Source organism: Argopecten irradians, chromosome 2, assembly GCF_041381155.1.
Source record: "Argopecten irradians isolate NY chromosome 2, Ai_NY, whole genome shotgun sequence".
Taxonomy (NCBI): domain Eukaryota; kingdom Metazoa; phylum Mollusca; class Bivalvia; order Pectinida; family Pectinidae; genus Argopecten; species Argopecten irradians.
In genome coordinates, this window is record NC_091135.1 from 43,499,370 (window position 1) to 43,521,356 (window position 21,987).

General features: G+C 34.6%; 2 protein-coding genes across 3 annotated transcripts; both read left to right on the forward strand.

Annotated features, from left to right (window-relative positions):
* The first annotated feature begins 2,469 nt into the window (after nt 1–2,469).
* LOC138315604 (beta-hexosaminidase subunit alpha-like) lies at nt 2,470–10,624 on the forward strand. Its single transcript, XM_069256746.1, has 15 exons — nt 2,470–2,991; nt 3,402–3,878; nt 4,222–4,331; nt 4,897–5,007; nt 5,295–5,396; nt 5,641–5,746; nt 6,049–6,256; nt 6,717–6,866; nt 7,176–7,253; nt 7,444–7,534; nt 7,842–8,001; nt 8,185–8,278; nt 8,784–8,888; nt 9,236–9,431; nt 10,449–10,624. The coding sequence occupies exons 1-15, from the start codon at nt 2,844–2,846 to the stop codon at nt 10,536–10,538; spliced, it is 2,226 nt and encodes a 741-aa protein (XP_069112847.1). The 5' UTR covers nt 2,470–2,843; the 3' UTR covers nt 10,539–10,624.
* Nucleotides 10,625–13,276: 2,652 nt separating this feature from the next.
* On the forward strand, nt 13,277–21,987 carry LOC138315606 (beta-hexosaminidase subunit beta-like). 2 transcript variants are annotated; one of them, XM_069256747.1, is made up of 16 exons: nt 13,277–13,429; nt 13,886–14,021; nt 14,374–14,820; nt 15,216–15,325; nt 15,559–15,669; nt 16,190–16,291; nt 16,380–16,485; nt 17,703–17,913; nt 18,283–18,399; nt 18,609–18,695; nt 18,988–19,078; nt 19,278–19,434; nt 19,872–19,968; nt 20,437–20,544; nt 20,766–20,943; nt 21,799–21,987. In XM_069256747.1, the coding sequence occupies exons 1-16, from the start codon at nt 13,337–13,339 to the stop codon at nt 21,898–21,900; spliced, it is 2,253 nt and encodes a 750-aa protein (XP_069112848.1). In that variant the 5' UTR covers nt 13,277–13,336; the 3' UTR covers nt 21,901–21,987. The 2 variants fall into 2 exon arrangements, 1 of the variants encoding a protein (XP_069112848.1); XR_011207512.1 differs by lacking the exon at nt 21,799–21,987 and having other exon boundaries at nt 19,278–19,472; nt 20,766–20,796.

Sequence of the window (21,987 nt, forward strand, 5' to 3'; positions counted from 1 at the left end):
TAGATCAATTTATCGCCGGATATTTATTTCACAGTGTTTCCATAATACGGAAACACTGGCTCATACCCATTGATATAAGTATACTTATTACCTATAATGGTTTAAAAGGTCTAATAACTTCTATGGGGAAAAACATACAAAAGTTGTCGGGGCCATATTGGATGCATATGGGAATTATGGGTAAACATAAGCAAACACTATCGATATGATGCTTTGCATATTAACAAGCGGTTCAAACGCTCTTGTGATTCCGATGAACGTTATCTTTATCTGGTAGAAGCTCATTGTTATCGCTCTCATTTGCAAACGTTCAAGTGTTTTGGAAGAGACACAGACATTCGATTTCTTTTACTAGACTTATTTATTGATTATGTTCGTTTTGATAATACAAATATCGTTTTCATCGATCACAGATTATTTTAAATCCATTTTAACCATCGATTTTTTTCTTTCACGTTTTTTCAGTCTGTAAAAATATATTTTTGGGTAGTGTTCAAATAATACACTCTCTTACCAGTATACTTTTTTAGCTAATCACACACCGAAAACATATCTGTTAGGAAAATTTCTTTTTTCCTGAAATTGAGTTGGGGCGAAAGATAGAGTGTGAATACATGAATGAAAAATAAACAAAACGTTCCGTTGCGTTATTTCAATAAAATTCCCAATTTTCACATTGCATCTGGCTGTTGCCTTTAAAGCCTTAATTGTCCTTAGTCTTATTAATCATAATTTTATGTCAATAACTCTAGCGACTAAACTATTTTGGATTATGAAAGACTATGTTTTAAACAGAGGGTAGAACTTTGGATACAGCATGTTCAATGTCACAACTTCCTGAAATAAAAGCTTTAAAAATTCCAACTCATGCCGTCTACTTCTTTACCCAGTGAACATACAAAATCAATTATTTCAATTCTGAATCAGTGTATTTTGTTGATACAATTGAAATACTCTACAGAGGACGTTGACACACAGCCGAAGACATGATATTAACACTTATCATCAGTAAGCTTGTTAATAGCTTTTAAAATGATTTTCATATCGCTAATAAACAAGTAAGTGATACTTCTCAGGATGAAAATACGATAGAATTCCCAATGGTTTTTTTATGTCTTTTAGTTCTGTTCGAATTTCAGTTCAGTGAATTTCATGCAATTAAATATCTGGTGAATACTTTTGGTTTGGTTTAATAGGCCTGATGTCCTGTATTGACAATCCTAATAGCATTAAGCTATACATAACACCCCCTATCTGATGGCAGTGGTTGTCAAACATGGATTCCACTTTATTTCTATCGGTCATTACTCGACATGCCATGTGAAACGCCAGATAGCTCTGCGAATTATAGAGTGATTTAATCAAGTTCAACCGGGTACAATGTTATATTACTCTAAGCTACCATGTTTGAAAATCAATATGAAATGTAACTGAACAGCATACGGTATTCCCAAATGGATTCTGTTTATGCATATGTCAATATCGACATTAAATATAAATTATGAAATGCAAACCGCGTGATTCTGCATTGAAATCCGTAATTGTATTTTAATGGGAGTTAAGTCCCTTGCATCAAAATATGACCGCATTCAATTTGGTCATTTGAAGGAGGATCAAATTTTCGAGTAGATACGGAAATCTTGTCTATAAACCGCCAAAACAAAAAAACATGGCTGTTGAATGCCCTTTATCAGGACCAGAGCAATTCTAATGTTCAATGACGCTACCTTGCGTTATGTGATGCATCATACGTATTATAGTGAACCCATATACATGTACTCGTAGTTAGATAGTTGGTAGGACATTGTCTTCTTTGTCGAAAACCACATACAGTTCCATTAACTTGTGTATTAGCCTAACCATTAATCGAGTTACGAAGGATCAGACGAACGATTTGCTGGCCGTTTAATTTAAATACTTTGTTTTGTCATTTTACAACCGAACAGATGAGTCAATAAGATAACACATAGTTCAATGAAGGCATTGTTATATTTGTCTATTGCACTAATACACAGATGTGTAGGGTTACTACTCATTCACTCCTCAATAACACAGAAAATTACTACCATGTTATAATAGGGTTAAGCGGGAATATATGTTCCCAAGAATATGTTTGAACGCGATTACGATGAAAATGTAATTAAAATCCAATGAGGGTATGCATCAAAGATAGTGGAAGCTCTGGACACTTTACATGAAAAGTAACTGTAAAAGTAATTTTCCATAACCGTTTGGAGTAGAATGGGGTTCATATCAATATCAATATTGTAGAATGAGGACAACATTTTGTGCTACTTAATAATGCGATACGTATGATAGGTTGTGCTGTGTAGATTGTTTTTTATTTCGGTATTTTAACAGATCTGGAACCATCTCAAAATAATTGTTATGTACGTACCGGAAACTGACCACCAAGCCAACTCAGGTGACACTATCTCAGTAACGTCTACATTTAAATTGATAGACAATATTGTGAGCCTCGGGTAGCCCTGTAACGTCAAACTAGATATCTATGTCAATGTTTTCTGGACAGACCTTAAACAATAACTGTTTGTAAAATGTGAGTAAACTTGGACAGTAAAGAGACAGTATGTATTCGCAGGACATTGTGACATTTCGGTTGGAAACAATGAAAATGTTTTAACTGGATAGAATGTGTTTCAAATCGTGTTGATTAGGATTTTGTACACGTAACAAGGGATATAACGTGAAACAAACAGAACACAACCCATCGAACTAAAGTGTGATTCTGATTACTGAGTACTGTTCAGTACGGTCCTATCTGAACCTGTTCTGGACCAAAGTTTATTCTTAATTACTTTTAAAAATTATAGTGTCGAACGATGACGTCATTAATTTTACACGTGTTTCTGATCACGTGTCTCCTGGGTACTGGCCAGTGTGGTCCTATACACAAGCCTGTTCCGGACCAAGGATTCATACTTAAAGCACTATCAGAGGACCAACAGAGACGGGCAGCGTTAATTAGTGGTGAATCATTTTTATCTCGAAAGAATAGATAATGATACAGTTTTATATGTTATCTAAGAGCTCATTTAATTTTCTATTTGTTTATTGTTCATACACCGATTACAGTATTCGGGATACACATTTCTTTTTTATAATTATTTTCAAAATCATTTTCATGACCTAATAACATGTAACAAACGAACATTTTCGTTTTAAAGCTGACAATTTGCCAATTAAAACATCGAGGAGAAGAAATATACATGTAAACATTTATTTAAAAATAATTTTCTTTCAAATGGTTTTTATACCAATAATTGATATTAGTTGATATATATGGATCATTTTAGTAATATGACCATGTTTTTTTCAAGTACTTTAACTACTTGTATACCAACTAAGTCATGCTAATGACATACAATATCATATTTCAGATGATGGTAATGGAGATTACATAAAATGGAAAAAGCTCGAAGGAAGCTTTGGTGTTGAGTTTGCGTGGGGCAGTGCACGACCACATATCAAACGTGCCCTACGCTCCACACAGGGAGAACCATGGCCAACACCCCAAATCTTTACAACACGTGAAACCATGTTCATACTAAAACCTGATCATTTTAGAATTAACATTAATAAGTCTTTGGCCAATGACGTCATCATGGAAGCCATTGATAGATATAACAGGACAATGTTTGAGGATTCAATAGAAGTAACTGAGGAAAACTTTAGAAACGCGCCGAAATCTGAGGTCAATAAAGAAATGCGGTATGATAGAGACGAACTTGGATATATTAATGCCGAACATATCCGGAATCTCACGATCCAGGTTCGCAGGACATGTGACGTCACATCATCAGAACGATCTGTGTCCACCTGCGATCCTTATCCATCGTTGAATATGAGCGAATCTTGTAAGTACAACAGCATCGTTATCAGCAATGTTATGTTTCAATCATATTATCTTATTTCTATATTAAGACCATTTCTATTCCCATGCACCCCAACTAAAATGACACCATTCTCATTTTTCCCATTGAAAGCATTAATTTCTCCCGGTAAAACATGTATTTGTTTGACATTCACAACCTTCCATTTACTTGTTATATTGTTACGTTAATATTGACTATATCTAACAATGTTAAGTCGGACAACCCTCTGGATAATCCACTCGGAAATTTGTAGAAGGCAATTCAAACATTTATCCATCTAAGAATTTAGATATTGTTAACATTGTTATGTGTCCTTGTGTTACAGACAGTCTGATAGTAAACTATACAGGGATTGTGTTGAGTGCGGAGGAAGAATGGGGCGTGGTCCGAGGCCTGGAGACACTCAGTCAGCTGGTCACTCACTACCGGGGTCAGGTATAATACTCAGTCAGCTGGTCACTCACTACCGGGGTCAGGTATTCCCAGTATAATATCTAATACTGGCTCGTCTATAGAGTCAAAATGTATGATGCAGTTTTTCAGTGCTATAGTTATCTTAAAGATGCTCCATCGCTGACGAATGATATTTCTTCTCAAAAACAGGAGCAGTTTAGGAGGAGTTTAGTTTTCTTCAGTTACTAAAGTTTCTTACTTTACACCATTACCACCATTGAAAAGTTTTAGCTTCTAATTTTACTTCAAGATAAAAATAATAGAAATAATTAATTGCGTCACGAAAAATATCCGTGGCACTGTCTCCTATATGGAATGAATTACTGATTGTACATGATTGAACACCAAGTATTGTTCAAATGATAAGTATCTTTTGACGCTTTGTCGGAAGTCGAACATCTTTATGAACATGTATATGTAAAAACGTCATTTACTTCAAACGTTTTCTATCTTTAAATAATTATTGACGGACATATCGGAACGCTTTTTCTTCCTTTTTCTTCTTCTAATTAGTTAATGTAACATCGTAAGTCACATTTTGCTACAGTTCTATATAAAGGAGACGACGATAGAAGATTTCCCCCGGTTCCCTCACAGAGGCATTCTGATAGACTCTGCTCGTCATTACCTAGAGAAGGATGTACTGTTTGATGTATTGGTAAGGGCGTTAGTATTGTCTTAGTTATATTCAAGAATCAAACTTTTTGTATTTCTGAGGAACATCTAGCAATGCTACTAAGTTACCAATTAAGCACATTTTTACAGGCAAATAAAATGAAGGGAAGGGAAATAGCTAGATGGGGAGCAACATTCCAAGTTTGACACGTGAGCAAAATATGGACCATAAAAATAACTTTAAAAACATCAGAGAATGAATTAATAGGAAATAAATTCAATAAATCTGTCTAGACATACTCACTCTAATTATATTGCGTTAATCTACAGGAAGGAATGGCAATGAACAAGATGAATGTTTTACATTGGCATATGACAGATGACCAGTCTTTCCCGTATAAAAGTGAAGTATTTCCAGAATTCAGTAAAAAGGTAAAATGGAATGTGTAACAAGGTGTAAAATATACATTAGATAAGTGGTATCTCTTAACTTGTTCAAGCAAGCAATACTTTTGCTGTACACTGGCATTATTTTTTATTCTTTTTGGTTTCCAATGCAAATAAATAGAATGATAGAAGTCTATAACATTTCATGCCACATAATTTTGAAAACATGTTTATATTGCGATAATTTTACTTTACAATTTTATCCTTCATAACATGCCATCTTTTTCAGGGAGCATACCATCCAAATATGGTCTACAGTCGTGATGACATCAATGACGTCATTGAGTACGCTCGTTTGCGAGGCATCCGCGTCATACCAGAGTTTGATGTTCCGGGTAAGCTATATACATCTGTTTTATCTAGGATATAGCAACATTGTTGCTTAGGTCTATTGTCTTATAAACAATAACATATTGTAAAGTGATTAAGCAAACAGACGATCTAACAGATTTACATAAACAAAGGCTGGGTCATTTCCATCGCACACGGACAATTGCGCCCAATATCAAAGCTCGCCAAATATTTTATGTTATCAGATCCTAATTACTTGCATAAGGTGTTGCACATCTACCAAGCCACATACAAACCTTAGTATTTCATTATTGTATTTTTTTTCATATTCTTTTATGTTTTAAAGGTCATACTTACTCATGGAGCCTTTCCTATCCTCAACTGCTAACCCAATGTTACTATAATAACAAACCTGTACCAGCATTCTTTGGACCTCTAGATCCCACCAACGAAAATGTATTCAAAGTCCTAAACAAACTCTTCAAAGAAGTGACCAATGTGTTCAAGGATCGATTTGTTCACCTCGGCGGAGACGAGGTTAATACCGAATGTTGGTAAGTAAGATGTAAATAAAAGAAACAACACTTTGGTATTGATTAAGTTTATTTCAAAGGCTAATAACACATGCTATGTTGATAATAGCGACATTTCGGAACTGATACGTTGGAAATTAGGATAATGCTGTGATTTTCTGTGTTTATGAAAATAATTGAGTATGTTAGTTAAGTCTTTGCTGCCTATAATACCAGAAACGAAATATTTAGATGCATAAACCGAATTATTATAATAAATAAAGCAATAAATTCACTATGAACAAGAAAATGGAGAGGGGGGTAAATAGATAGTAACTTGAATTTCTTATTGTAGAATATTTTGACGATAGAGACATTATTGAGAACGTCACATTTATGCTTGGTCATAACTACAATCGATTTTTTTCGTCGTCAAACTAACATGGTAATTGTTTTATTTTCACAACAGAAGTAACTTTCGTCATTATTTTACCTGTTGAAGGGCGTCCAATCCTGAAGTTGTTGAACTCTTTCGGAAATTATTCTCCAAAGATAACCTTCAGTCCGATGTTGGCAACGTTGGTAAAGCACGAAACACAACTCTAGCATCCATTGAGAACAACGTGTCAACAATGTTAAAAGATAAAACCAGGTAATAGTTATGGATTAATTGAAGATTTTAAAGTAAAAAGAAAAAACTGTTTTTCATGTAAATTGCATTTTTAAAGATTTATTTAAAACTCCTTTCATTCTTCAATTGAAGTCATTTCCATGTGTAACGATACGAACGTTTTCCCATTTCATTGACAATGACCCATTAACATAACCATTGTCCATAAAGGCCTTCACAGACAAACGAAATCATTTTAGACAAATATATTTTTTTCCGGTATCTCTAAAGCACCAGTCGTATTGTCCTAAATGTTTTACAATCTACCATTGTACCTATTGCGGTTTCCAGGGCGATGGGAAAGGGTGTCAATACCATCAAAATGGAAGAACTTCTCCCGTCCTACCTATGGCAGTACTTTAACAACAGGTAACTGTGACAATCAGACAAAAGATAAATAGATATTTCTTATTACATGTATTATTATAATATAAAATTAGAAAGGATATTTTAAGTTTTTAACTACATTATCATATTTCTTAATGTTACTGCTGTTGTTATTGCATTCGCTTCTGATGATGATGATGATAATGATGATGATGATGATGCTTGCTTGCAGATTAAAAGAGAAATTAGATGTGATAGCACGTGAGCGTAACGTCGGATTAGATGTGATAATGTGGCAGGATGGTCTCCAACAAGGTGTGAAGGTCAGTATAAGATTAAGGCGCTTATACAGCTTATACAGTTTTTATTTATCGGAAATATAGTTTGATTTAAGTATATGCCTGGGTAAATGTCTTAAGCACACACCTTAGAAAAAACCATTTAAATTATCGTATCAAGTGGCAGTGCATTAAGTAGATTATTGTATTCTAATGGCTCCTTTTTCTTTTTTATGATAGTGAATAATCGATAACTCAGTTATTTCCATATCCCTAGATTCCTAGAAACGATATAATGTGAGCTAGTAAACCTTTACGTTTGAAATGAATTAGTAATGTATTGTTTAAATAGGTACCAAAGGATACCATTATACAAATATGGAAGTCCAAAATCCACGAAATAGGAAGCATGATCAGGAAAGGTTACCGCGTCATCTTTTCAACCTGCTGGTACCTGGATCATGTCCGCGGATACGTTCATTGGCAGGACTTTTACAACTGTGAACCAAACGGTACGTTTTCCTCCTCATCCTCGACCCCTCCCCCTCCGTTGTTGATTACGATTAATTCCAAACGATTCCCCTGTATCTGAAAATCAAAATTGTCACTAAAGACCAGTTCTAAATGTTTTAGTTATTATGCAATTAAGCTTTCACATATACAAAGAAAATGGCCTATCATTTTTCCATTAATAGAAATTGAGGCCCAGGAAGGGGTTGAAATTCTAGGTGGCGAGGCTTGTCTATGGGGTGAATACATTAGTAGTGAGATGGTGATGAGTATGCTATGGTGAGTATTACCTGTAATGATAGACATTTATTTATGTATCATAGCATTTAGATGCTAGAGAATTGCATGTCTCTTCGTTGTATTCGGTTTCTTGAAATTCGCGAATTAAAAACACCAGCGAAATATCTTAAATTTCACTACTGTTATAAGTGCTAATACTATATATATACATGTATAGAAGAATCAGTGTTTACTTCGAAATTGAACATGACAATATGTTCCGTTGACGAAACCGCGAAATATGTACCCTGCAAATTTAAATCAATATAAAGTAATACATAAGCAGTCTTGACGGCAATCGATTTTCACAATTCAGTCTTTACATTTTTGAAAATGCGTTGAAAGACAGTTTGAAAGGTTTGGTACTTGCTTTAAATTCATTTCATATTAAATAACTTCATTTCAATTGTTTCATCGATGATTATTGTTGGTTTATCTGTCATTGTATTTTGTGCTTGATCACTATTTGGTCCATTTGCTTTTCATCTGTGTATATATTTGATAGGCCTCGTGGCTGTGCTGTATCTGAGAAGTTGTGGAGTAGCAGGAAGCCCAGACGCCTGCTGGACGTCTCCAGGAGGCTATCGGAACAGCGCTGTCGTATGCTCAGGTATGACAAACACTAGATCTTCACTAAAATTGACACTTTTTGTGTAAAAGACGTGAAAAGTATTTTTCATGAAAAAGCCATTCAAACTTACTTTATAACTCAAATTAAGCTCATATTACGACAATTATATTTTTCAAACATGTCATTGTTCAAAGTGTGTAACTTACATAAAGTTATTTTGAAATCAATGTATTTATTCATGCTTACAAATGGTGTAGAGATGGAGCTTTAATTGGGAATCTCTCTATTTAAAAAATTATACTTTCTCAATAATTATTATGTATATCATGTAGCATTTCCCCATATCAATCATGCTATATGATAGATATACGCTATGGTTGTTCCAGGCGAGGTCTCGACGTAGGATTTGCTAATGGTCCCGAGTACTGTGTAAGAGGGCTTTTTACCAGGCCTGACACGTCGTCATTACATGAGACTCCACTAGAAATCGTCCAAAATGAAATCGAAGGCTTTCTCGAAAGGCTAAGGAAATCGTCTAGTAACCCAAACGTGATATACGTTTCAGCTATTAGAGATTACACAGTAAGTGTTAAAGTTGTATGGTCTATAACTTTCGCTCTTTTGGTCATAGTGAAAACTGTTTAAGTGTTATACATATTTTACTCCGTCTGCCTGAGGTTTAATCTTTCTAATTTTACCACTTTTTATAAAGTTGCAGCACTGGAAGTATCTTTAATTATAAAAGTAAAAAATCTTTTTAACGTGTACACGTGAAAAATAGGCTCGAAAGATGCCGAATCATTCCGAACTCTTCCGAACATCGTCGCGACAATCTCGAAGTAAAACGAGAGTTGTGAAACCAAGAGAAAATATCAACAATTTTTCATTAACAAAATATGTGGTCGACCTCATCCGACTCTATCTACAAAGAAAATAATGCTCGCACATTACAATATTTGATACACACAACATTTTACGGTAATGTGTAAATTGGATGTTTCAAATACTCAATCTGTGGACATATGCTAGCATGATTTGCACATATAGGCCAGAAGGAAAACGGAAACAAACACATGTGTGCTTACGCTAGTTACCTGGCTCACCACGTGCAGGTCGTGTCGAACGTCAGTCACGTGATACGATTAGGAATCCGACAAAACCCCAAGTCACTGAACATGGCGGTGATTGAAGGCGCTTTATTCAAAACCAGGAATATATGATTCCTAGATTTCGGCTCTCTTATAGGCCGACATATGCTTTTGGGGAGCTCAATCATAAGTTACATATCGTTACAGTGAAATTAGCAGTAATACAACTTTAAGCAATGTATTGTTGATTTGGTTATTTCATGACGACTTTTGAGTAAAATAATAATAATAAATATATTTAAATATTTAAAAATCCAAAACTCTAACTGATGTTATAATCCCCAATGTTTCCTATTTGGGATTCATAATTGCACAAATGGATGGGCTGAGCACCTGATGTCCTAGGGTGACAAAAGTAAATTTGAGTATTATTCTGTAAACAACTTCTCTGATCCCTGATATGTTGAACTGATTTTGTTGTACAAATATATTTTTGTTTTCTTTGTTTCAGTCGGTCCATTTAGCGAGTCTTGCTTTTTCTGTGGTTGGAGTTCTTTCCATCACTTGTTTGATGTTATGTAGAAGAAAACGACGTTTTTAAGTTTAGTACAAACGCATACAAAATATCACATAGGTGTTCATGGATATATATGTTGGGTACACAGAAGGCTTCATTGTATTTATAAACCATACATTTGTGTAAAATAGTAAAATAAATATTATACAATACATGCCCTGGTTATGACTTGTTAATATTCTTATAAAATATCAAATGTATACTTGGTATCAATTAAAACTGGAGAGAGAGAGAGGGGGGGGGGGGGAGAGGGTTTTTTGTTCTCGAAAATCCAAACATCCAATGGATATATCTGAGCTCTATTTCAACTTAATAGTCTCTGGAATTGAAAAAAAGGAGTTTGAAAAAACGAAATATTTTCATACTGTTACAAACATGGTGTAATTGTGATGGTTGATGGAGCCCATTGTTGCTATTCCATATTGTAATCCAAGAAATAGAAAATATGTAACGGTACAAAAGTGATCGGTGAGAGTGAAAACTGTTAATAAATTCAACTGTATCATAACAGAAATGATGGAGTCAACGAAGTCAGGGTTTAAATAAAACACACGAAGTGTCATCGGATGAAAGTGTCATCGGATGAACTGATTGGGGGGTGCAAAGAACGTTCGATAATGACGTGCGCATTATACTATTGTATTTTTTGGATGAATGAAGTGAAATTAAAAAGGTAAATATTGGTAATAATTTTGAACAGCAAAGTTTATGCTTGTTAATAGTCTCTATGTATTGTTTAAATACGTTATTAAAATATATACGTAATTAAAACTTTCAACTGATATGAACGTGCGTGTGACGTCCCCTTAAATTTTGAAATTAAATTACCAATTTTTGTTCAATAGTAAGATGCATAAAATGCTTTTTAATTGAATAAAGCATTTTGTGACTTTTTTGTTGCATATCTTGATTCCTTAATATTAATATTACCGGAATCATTAAGGCATTCATACATGTATAACACATTGTAGTAGATAGTGTTTATAGTGGTCATACACAACCAGATATGAGTGTGTTATAGTGGCCACACACAACCAGATAGAGTATGAGTGTGTTATAGATGGCCACACAAACCAGATATGAGTGTGTTATAGTGGCCACACCAACCAGATAGAGTGTTTATAGTGCACATAACCAGATATGAGTGTGTTATAGTGGCCACACACAACCAGATATGAGTGTGTTATAGTGATATGATGTGTTATAGTGGCCACACATAACCAGATATGAATGTGTTATAGTGGCCAAACATAACCAGATATGAGTGTGTTATAGTGGCCAAACACAACCAGATATGAGTGTGTTATAGTGGCCAAACACAACCAGATATGAGTGTGTTATATGGCCAAACACAACCAGATATGAGTGTGTTATAGTGGCCAAACACAACCAGATATGAGTGTGTTATAGTGGCCAAACACAACCAGATATGAGTGTGTTATAGTGGCCAAACACAACCAGATATGAGTGTGTTATAGTGGCCAAACACAACCAGATATGAGTGTGTTATAGTGGCCAAACACAACCAGATATGAGTGTGTTATAGTGGCCAAACACAACCAGATATGAGTGTGTTATAGTGGCCAAACACAACCAGATATGAGTGTGTTATAGTGGCCAAACACAACCAGATATGAGTGTGTTATAGTGGCCAAACACAACCAGATATGAGTGTGTTATAGTGGCCAAACACAACCAGATATGAGTGTGTTATAGTGGCCAAACACAACCAGATATGAGTGTGTTATAGTGGCCAAACACAACCAGATATGAGTGTGTTATAGTGGCCACAAGTGGCCAACACAACCAGATATGAGTGTGTATGAGTGTGTGCCACCAACGAATGTTATAGTGGCCACACACAGCCAGATATGAGTGTGTTATAGTGGCCACACACGATATGAACGTGTTATAGTGGCAACACATAACCAGATCAGCAGCATATCGCATGTCAGAGTAGCAGGAATTTCCCATGTACTGATTAGACAAAGATCTAAATCTAAATTTATTACTTTACGGAAATGAAAACTTGGCTTTGGAAGTAAATTGTCATGTATTTGAACTTGTGCAATCATTTATAAAGTCCAGCAGAAGATTTTGAATTTTTTTGACATATAATTTTATAATATATAACATATCTTGTTATTATATACTCTGATAAATTCAATTATTATTTATACCTATTGTATGTATGTGACATCACCTGCAAATATTTCATGTTGATTGAAGAAGGCTTCTTAAGTTGAAATTACTTGTGTCTAATCCATTTGTACTTTCATGACAATAAAATATGTTTAAAATATATTTAAAGCCTCTAATTGATTATGGCGTAATTATCTTCATTGGAAAAAAACCAAATGAAGAACCTTTCATAAGGGATGTTAATGTATATTTTAGCAAAGTTTGGTGAAAGCATAATGGGACTTTAAAGTCAAGTCAAGTAGACAATGATAAATAGTGTAGTACTTTTCATCGGTCTGGTGACTATATCACATGGCAGTCTCGATATACCTAATTAATCTCCTATTGTAGGACAAAGTCTATTGTCTAACATAAATGATACGTAACATTCCAACGTTTAATAAGGAAACATATACATGTATGCGGATACCACACTTATATTGTAGTTCGATTTATAGAATGTTAAGATTTATATATTTTAAATTACTAACAATAAAAAATTCGTTAAGAAATAATATTAAAATAAAAACTTAAATAATTTAAGGTATATGAAGTTAAATTGAAAATTCATTACATATATTATCAGTCTGATCAGATATCGGATTTTGTCTGATCATACACGTTAAACCAACGCGAACTCAATGCGATACAATGACAATTACAAGAACACATGTTGCCAGTCATCTACTGAACTGTATGTCACTGAAGGTAGGATTCATAGTGAAGGCAGACAGGTAAGCAAAGATTACTATTATTCTATAATGCACTCTTGTTGTACTAAATCGTAAATACCAACACACAGATGAAATGTTCGTAATCAAAACGTTTAAATGTTTTTTTTGGTTTTACGATTTTCTATTCTTCTCTGTAACTTACAAAATATACACATTTTAATACAAAGAACACATAGTTATCTTCCCTTCCTATGCAATACTTTACCAAGAAAACACAACATAACAATTTTGGAGTATGTCATTTTCAATATTTGCACATTATGGTGATAATGATAAAATACAAGCAAATGTATGAATTGACTGATCGTTTGGTTTTACCGTAAAATACTAAATTGTGAATTCCATTTTTGTGAAAATTTCTCCCAGGAAATAAAAACCTCAAGAAAATCATTCTGGAGAGCGCACACTTAAAGAATCGAAATAAATTTATGGTAATTATTTATCACATTTCCTCAGGTAATGCAATTAGATGTGCCCCTCCTACTTCTGACGGTCATTATATACACTGTACAATGTCTGCCGTTAGATGATAACGATGAGGACGAACACTACACAGACAACGATAAGGTAGAAGGGACGTCAGACGTTAATGGTTTGTGTTTTATATGAAAGAACGAGCTTTACAAATTATTTTCAAAAGAAAAAAATCAATCATTGCATATCAAAAGGAAATAAATAAGATGTATATCATGCTTTCTATATGATTAATAAATTCTTATTTCCATGGATTTTAATCCCTTGTATGTTAACTATCAAAACATTACTTTTGTTTATATCAAGTAAATATATCGGTTAATTACATAGAGAATACATGGCCAGTGTCTTAAAATATAAGCTGTATTTTGGCGAAACTTAAAAAAGACAAAACTGTCGAGCCTTCGGCTTTTGTAAATTGTAATTAAAATTTTATTTCTTCTGTTTTTATCAATTTCATGTACATGTAGTTACACCAAGTCCAATCAAATTAGAGGACATCATCAACTGGCAAAGAGGACCTGATAGCTATGAAGTTGCCTTTGATGGTTTTCGACATCCAGTCACTATTCGCCGTTCCCTTCGATCCTCCGTAGCCGAGCCTTGGCCAATACCACGTGTCCACCATTCAACCAATCATCTGTACAGAATACATCCGCACAACTTCACCTATATTGTCAAGTCTCACTCGTGTGACGTCATAGATGACGCTATTCGTCGTTATAACAAAACAATATTTGAACATTCGACGGAGGTTACAGAGGAGAATTTTTCCAACGTTGTTAAGTCGAAAATAAAAGATGAAATGACTCGTGAAAAGCTTCTGTACTTTATTGACACGACTTCAGTTCCCTACGTACAGATAAAGATTAAAGAAAAGTGTACCAGCTACCCTAATGCATCATCAGATGAATCATGTAAGTATTTATCAGTGTTAGAGTCAAAACTTAATCATGCAATTCATATTTGTCATATCTTTGTATTTGATATGTGTGAATTAATGTGCTAAGAAGATGATTTAACGTTAAGAATTCGGAATAAATATAAACCCTAAATGGATACAAAATCAAATAAGTGCAGATGACATATTTCGTTAAATATTGTGATACAGATTTTTGCTGATTGCCTTCAGAAATCTTTAAGATCCCTTCTTTTTTATTTGTCACAGTTCCTTACGTTCGTTTCACTCCATCAGTACTGACAGTGTGAAATGAAGGGAAGTATCTCTGGTAGATCAGAATTAGCCTAAATAACATATTGGTCACATATACTGTTGTTCTGTATATACTGGATGTATGTCTTTGTGTTGTAGACCGACTGACCGTGGATCCCACTGGTATATCATTGGGAGCTAAAGAGGCTTGGGGAGTCATCAGAGGTCTTGAGACTCTGAGTCAACTTGTTGTCAACAATACTGGACATGTACTTATTTCTGTATCATTTTACAAATTTCTTTTCTAACATTTAATCCTGTATATTATAATTTAGTTGCGAAGGAAGAAAATGAAATTAAAGTAACATTCAACATTTTAAATTCTTTGATATACCATATCATTATGTTTTGTTACGAATACTGAACTGAAAATGACATTATCAAGCAGCATTCTTCTTGTGAAATAACTATAATGAAATGTATGATAATTGTTTTCCCTCAGTTTTACGTTCGTCAAGCCTCTATAAGAGACTCCCCACGGTTCCAGTATAGAGGGTTTCTGTTAGATACAGCAAGACATTACATCACAAAACCAGTCATACTGGACGTAATAGTAGGTACCGTCATCTAAACGAAATACGGAATATCTGTAAATTGTACCCAAAACGAACATTGTTTGCCAACTGTACAAGGGCTAGTCATGGCTATATCTAGCCCCAGGATCATGAAACAGTCTTATACTTTGCTTAGCCAATCAAAACATCATCTGTGATTGGCTACGTGTAAAGTTAAGGCTGTTGTAGACTTAAGAATGTTTCATGATCTTGGGGCCTGCTGGTGTTTTATGTAGAATCCTTTACCATATCGATTTTTGTCTGTGGGTGTTCTTTCGTATATTTTGATCATACCAAGTTGTCTGACATGAAAAACATTACAAACAGCTTTTTAAGAAGTGTTCAGGATAAGTTTTATTCACTTTATCAATTTACAACTGCAAATCGTTTTGGGGGAAAGTCTCTAACCACATAATATTTTGCGTGGAAATTACACCTATATCAACCAGGATTTTGAAATTTGAATACACTGTACTTGGTATAAAAGATGTTAAAATGACCTTTTTCATTACTTTCCAGGAAGGTATGGCCCAGAACAAGCTGAATGTGTTACACTGGCATATCGTAGATGATCAGTCATTTCCCTACCAAAGTGACGCCTTTCCTGATCTCAGCAAAAAGGTGACGGTTATATATGATTTTCTTTACACAGATCCCGGATATGTGACAAAATGTTTTCATTTTTTATCTATGGTGATAATTATTTCAGGGTGCCTATCATTGGAGCATGGTGTACACTCGTACTGACGTTGCTGATATCATCGAATTCGCACGACTTCGAGGGATCCGAGTGATACCGGAGTTTGATACACCGGGTAAGTACCACTAAACACTCCTGCATTCGTATACATTAACATTGAATATCGTTGGATGTACATAAAATATTGATTTACAGAATGCATACAGTAAACAACTAAAAGAGTTAAAATGTCATTCTAGCATACCTTTTTTTATAAATATGCACGAATGAATGAGTTACCAAAAGCAGAGTGAGTAGATGAAAACCAGTTGTATCTGAAGTTTAATTCAAATGGGTGTATTAATGTCATTAATGTGACTCCATACAACTGGTAAGAAAAGTAATCCAATTAGAGTACTGTGATCAAATTAGAATACTGTAATCCAATTAGAGTAATGTAATCCAATTAGAGTACTGTAATCCAATTAGAGTACTGTGATCCAATTAGAGTACTGTAATCCAATTAGAGTACTGTAATCCAATTAGAGTACTGTGATCCAATTAGAGTACTGTAATCCAATTAGAGTACTGTAATTTCAATTAGAACACTGTTATCCAATTAGAGTACTGTGATCCAATTAGAGTACTGTAATCCAATTAGAGTACTGTAATCCAATAAGAATACTGTAATCCAATTAGAGTACTGTAATCCAATTAGAGTACTGTGATCCAATTAGAGTACTGTAATCCAATTAGAGTACTGTGATTCAATTAGAATACTGTAATCCAATTAGAGTACTGTAATCCAATTAGAGTACTGTAATCCAATTAGAGTACTGTAATTTCAATTAGAACACTGTAATCCAATTAGAGTACTGTAATCCAATTAGAGTACTGTAATCCAATTAGACAACTGTAATCCAATTAGAGTACTGTGATCCAATTAGAGTACTGTAATCCAATTAGAGTACTGTAATCCAATTAGAGTACTGTGATCAAATTAGAGTACTGTAATCCTATTAGAGTGCTGTAATCCAATTAGAGTACTGCGATACAATACGGGAGTTTCGAGATCCCAAAACTACGTGGGTAAAGTGCTATTTAGCCTTCCAGTGATTATGACGTCGTCATTTGACGTAATTTTTGTTACGTCATAAATACCAGAAGATGGGACTATTCGACGCTAAATAGTACTTTACCCACGTAGTTTTGGGATGTCGAAACCTCCGTGTTAGAGTACTGCAATCCAATTAGAGTAATGTAATCCAGAGTACTGTAATCCAATTAATTTTCGTGAGAGACCTCAAACAATTGGGTTTTGGTTATCAATGCCGGGTCATTTTCTGTCATTAGGCCATACGTATTCTTGGGGATTGTCTAACCCCGACCTACTGACTCAGTGCTACCCTGGTAATTCTGAGGCTGTACCTGGATACCTGGGCCCTATGGATCCATCCAATGAGCGTCTGTTCAGAGTCCTGGCTAAGTTCTTCAAGGAGGTGTTAATGTTGTTTAAAGACCCATACCTTCATCTCGGGAACGATGAGGTGTTTAAGGAATGCTGGTAGGTCACCATCTGTCACTCTGTGAATTTGTATTTAAAAAACAATATTGCTTTTCTGTAACCTACTCAGCCATTATTTTAATCATCTTTCCCCCATTAGTATGGCAAACAATTAAAACAAGTAATATTTCTGTTTTTAATTTTGTTACTTTTAGAATTCATTGATTTTTCCTGGCTCTCAAACATCTATTTGCATATTTACTACGCGTAAAGGTTTTTCTATTCCATTTCTATCGTAAAATTGTTTCACAAATATTACTCTCTTATTTGTGATCGGTTTAAATGGACCGATAGACGAACATACCAAATATTATTTTTCAATATTTCGGATTACATTTCAATATTTTTTCACATTTATTTCTCTTTAAGGGCGTCAAATCCCAGGGTTATAGAGCTATTTCGAAGACTTTACCTGGAAGAAGGAATTGAATCGATAAAAGCGGAACATACCGATGAAGAAAAGACATTGATAGATATAGATATAAGGTATATACTGAATCATTTGAAACACTACAGCATAAGCGTATCTTTTAGGAATAATTTCACGAACGCCAGTTCAATTGATGAAAGTTAGGGACCAAAACATGCATTAATCTCTCACCATTGTCAACCCTTCTTTTCCCGAACAATTTGTATCGACGGATACAATGTGTTATAACATACACGCCAGTGATAAATACTGCATTTCGTTACAGAATATTGAATAGAACTATGCGTATGATGGCAGATGATGAACAAGAGCGATTGTTACCGAAATATGTCTGGCGATACTTCGTCAAAAGGTAGGCTTTCAACGCTGTATTTAAAGAATCAGTTATTTTAGTCATTAGATCTGCGACCTTATCATAGGCATTACTCTTTGCGTATATATGGTAATGTTCAGTATCCGTTCAAACACGAAATAGATAATGCGTTACTCTATTTGTCTCCTTCTATGTGTTTCATTATTTTTTAAGAATATTAGATCGAGAGAATTGTGTAAGTATTTGCTATTTTTAATGTTGATGAAACGTTTGACATGCTTTGAGATGGAAACTCCTTAATACAGTCTTTTTATTGTTGGTCCATTTGAAGAATGCAAAATGAATTCGAAAAATTACAAAGTGTTCGAGACGACAAAATGGAGTTCATCATGTGGGAAGACGCACTTCATGAAGATATCGAGGTAGAGTATCTTCTTCAGTTAATTGGTTTATATTTATCTTTATGGCCAACAACTCTGTAAATCATGGATACAACCACACATAAATTAATAAAAACACACATTTCTTGTTGTCGCATTTTTAGTTGTTCATTGCTTCAAAAACTACCAGCAGAATAATACTTATTTCCATTTTTGGTTTATTAATTTTAATGTTGACTAGATCCCAAAGGATACAATCATCCAGGTATGGCGGACAGACACGTACCTGCGGCGCGTTCTGTTGGACGGGTACCGGGTGATTTACTCGTACTGTTGGTACCTAGACAGAATTGATCCTGGCGTCCACTGGCACAAGTTCTACCAGTGTGATCCTTACGGTATAAAACAAACAAGTTCTACCAGTGTGATCCTTACGGTATAAAACAAACAAGTTCTACCAGTGTGATCATTACCGTGTACAGTACAACAAACAAAACTGTAAATAGAATCAAATTGAATGTCCAATCTCGGCTTGAATGAATCAATTTGGTAACACAGAGCAAGTCTGACCTTTTCTAATTTGATACGTTTTCGGTTTTACTGCTTTCCTATTCTGTTCACGTGATATACATGTAGTTCGAAATTTAACAGTCTTACTTGAATGGATTTGTTCATCGATTACGAAACGTTCTGTGAATGGTGATACACGTCTTGATGCACTCTTGTAATTTTAAGAACGGTATGCAATAGTTGATAAGTATTTGTGTTACCTTTGAGATAAGTTTCCATTTCCAACAACTTGCTATAATTTTTTTTTTAAATTCTTTTTGTATAGATAATGGTCGTTATGCCCATGACAAAGCCATACTTGGAGGAGAAATATGTATGTGGGGAGAGTACATGTCAAGTGAGATGCTGATGAAGTGGCTTTGGTACGTTAACATTGTCTATCGCACGGCACAATTCTATCATACCCATAAATTTGCCTTCACATTTATACCATTTTTGATTAAAGTAAGCGCTTTTGATTTAGCATTGTAAAGGTGGGGACGTACAGAGGTTGATAGCAGTGCGTCTGCATGTCTCTTTGGTGTCGTTCGTGCAAGACAATGAACAACAGGAGAATCGTTTTACAGTTAGGGCGTCTCTGGTTATGGGTTGGTGATAAACATTGTACTCAAAATGATATTGAATGAATGGATCTCTAAGGTTTACAGTGAATAATTCAATAGCGCATCATACTATCTTTACACACCATTATACTAAACAAGTTAGTAGTTTGTCGGCTACATGATTTGATTAGAAGTATACACATGTATATTTTACAGTATGAAGAATAGAATCATTGCAAATCATAGACATTTCTGAGATATAGAGTTGTTGTTTTACTTCTTAAATAGGCCACGTGGGTCTGCTGCAGCAGAGCGTCTTTGGAGTAGGAGGGAGGACACGCTCGATTTGTTTAACGCCGCCCGACGGCTGGAAGAGCACAGATGTCGTATGCTCAGGTACAATGCCGATTATATTTACAAGACGTGAAGCTAATATCATAAATATCTTAACCATAACCGAAGAATCGCAAGAGGTATTGTAAGATACGAGCAAAATCTGAGACAAGAGAGTCCAATAAAGTACAACAAAATGCAAACTTGTTGTGCATAGGGAGAAATACATTACAGTCCTTTAGCGCTAGGGTTATATAGAAAATTCCTTTGTCTTTGATCTATAGGAGAGGCCTTGATCCTGGATTCGCTAATGGTCCCGAATTCTGTCTCAGGAAGAAGCCTAATAGACACAATTCACGACGAACAAGATACCATGTGGCTTTGTCAAGCAATCACAGCTCAGTACCACGTTATCCAATGAACAGCGCCGTACTAGCAGTACCTTGGACCACCGACACCGAGGTAAACCTTATTTAACTTTACTGAATAGTAAAAGCTTCTATGTATGTTTAATTTTATACTTCGGAAAGGACAAAGGACACTTTCCCACTAAAAACAAGAAATGTGACTACAGCATCAAAACTAAATTGAATTTAGGTAAAACACGATAAAAACTATACTTAAAGGGCCACTACCTTTCCGAAACGGCTTTTAATTTTAAAATAGGAATGTAAAACGAGATCAAGAATTTTATAGAGTTGCAGAAGTTATTAACTATACGTTTACTAGTACACTTATCATCACCTTCAGAACTGTTTAATTAGAATAAATAAAATGTTAATTTTCATAACGCGGGTCGTTTTATGTTTCCCGCCGTCGTCCTAAATGCCGCGCGGTAGTTGACTATCACTGCGCCAGACGGCAAAACAGCGAAATGAATCTCCACTGTTATCGTATATTAGACAGGAAATCTTGCATATGTTTGGTGTTGTAACCTCATCTTAAGCCATCGATATATATTTTCTTTTGTTATTAATGTTTTTAAGAAACCTTTAAATTTTCCTCCGGAAAGGTAGTGGGCCTTTAATACTAAGTGCAATCCCATGAAAATTACGTTTGCATACAAATCTTTGAACCAGCAAAGGCGAATCTTTGAATGATAAATATGACAAATTATTTACAGTTATGCCTCGAAATTCAATGAGAATTTCACATCGGTATAAATTCATTCGGCGTAAAATTATAGTATAGTAACTGAAGAAAAACGTATTTACAGTGAACAATGTTAAAAACATATTACTAGAATTTGTTATTTGTTCTAGCGTTCAGTGGACTATTTGCATCAATGACATTTTTCTATCTTTTTTCTCATTTCAGGTCATGTACCTGTTCTACATGACTTCAGTGTCCGTATTGTTTGTGATATTAATGATATATTCACAACGAAAGAGGCGACTCATCCGGTGCCAATTTTGTTAGATATCCATTTGAGGTTTACACATTTATTTATTTTTATCTATTTATTATCTATCATATTGCTACTTTGAATAAACAAGTGATTCAAAA

Coding starts and splice junctions, on each gene's coding strand:
- LOC138315606 (XM_069256747.1), top strand. CDS start 13,337: ATGCGATACAATGACAATTACAAGAACACATGTTGCCAGTCATCTACT. Junction 16,292..16,379: donor TTCCTGATCTCAGCAAAAAG/GTGACGGTTATA, acceptor TAATTATTTCAG/GGTGCCTATCATTGGAGCAT. Junction 20,944..21,798: donor CTTGGACCACCGACACCGAG/GTAAACCTTATT, acceptor TTCTCATTTCAG/GTCATGTACCTGTTCTACAT.
- LOC138315604 (XM_069256746.1), top strand. CDS start 2,844: ATGACGTCATTAATTTTACACGTGTTTCTGATCACGTGTCTCCTGGGT. Junction 3,879..4,221: donor GTTGAATATGAGCGAATCTT/GTAAGTACAACA, acceptor CTTGTGTTACAG/ACAGTCTGATAGTAAACTAT. Junction 5,008..5,294: donor ATGTACTGTTTGATGTATTG/GTAAGGGCGTTA, acceptor GTTAATCTACAG/GAAGGAATGGCAATGAACAA.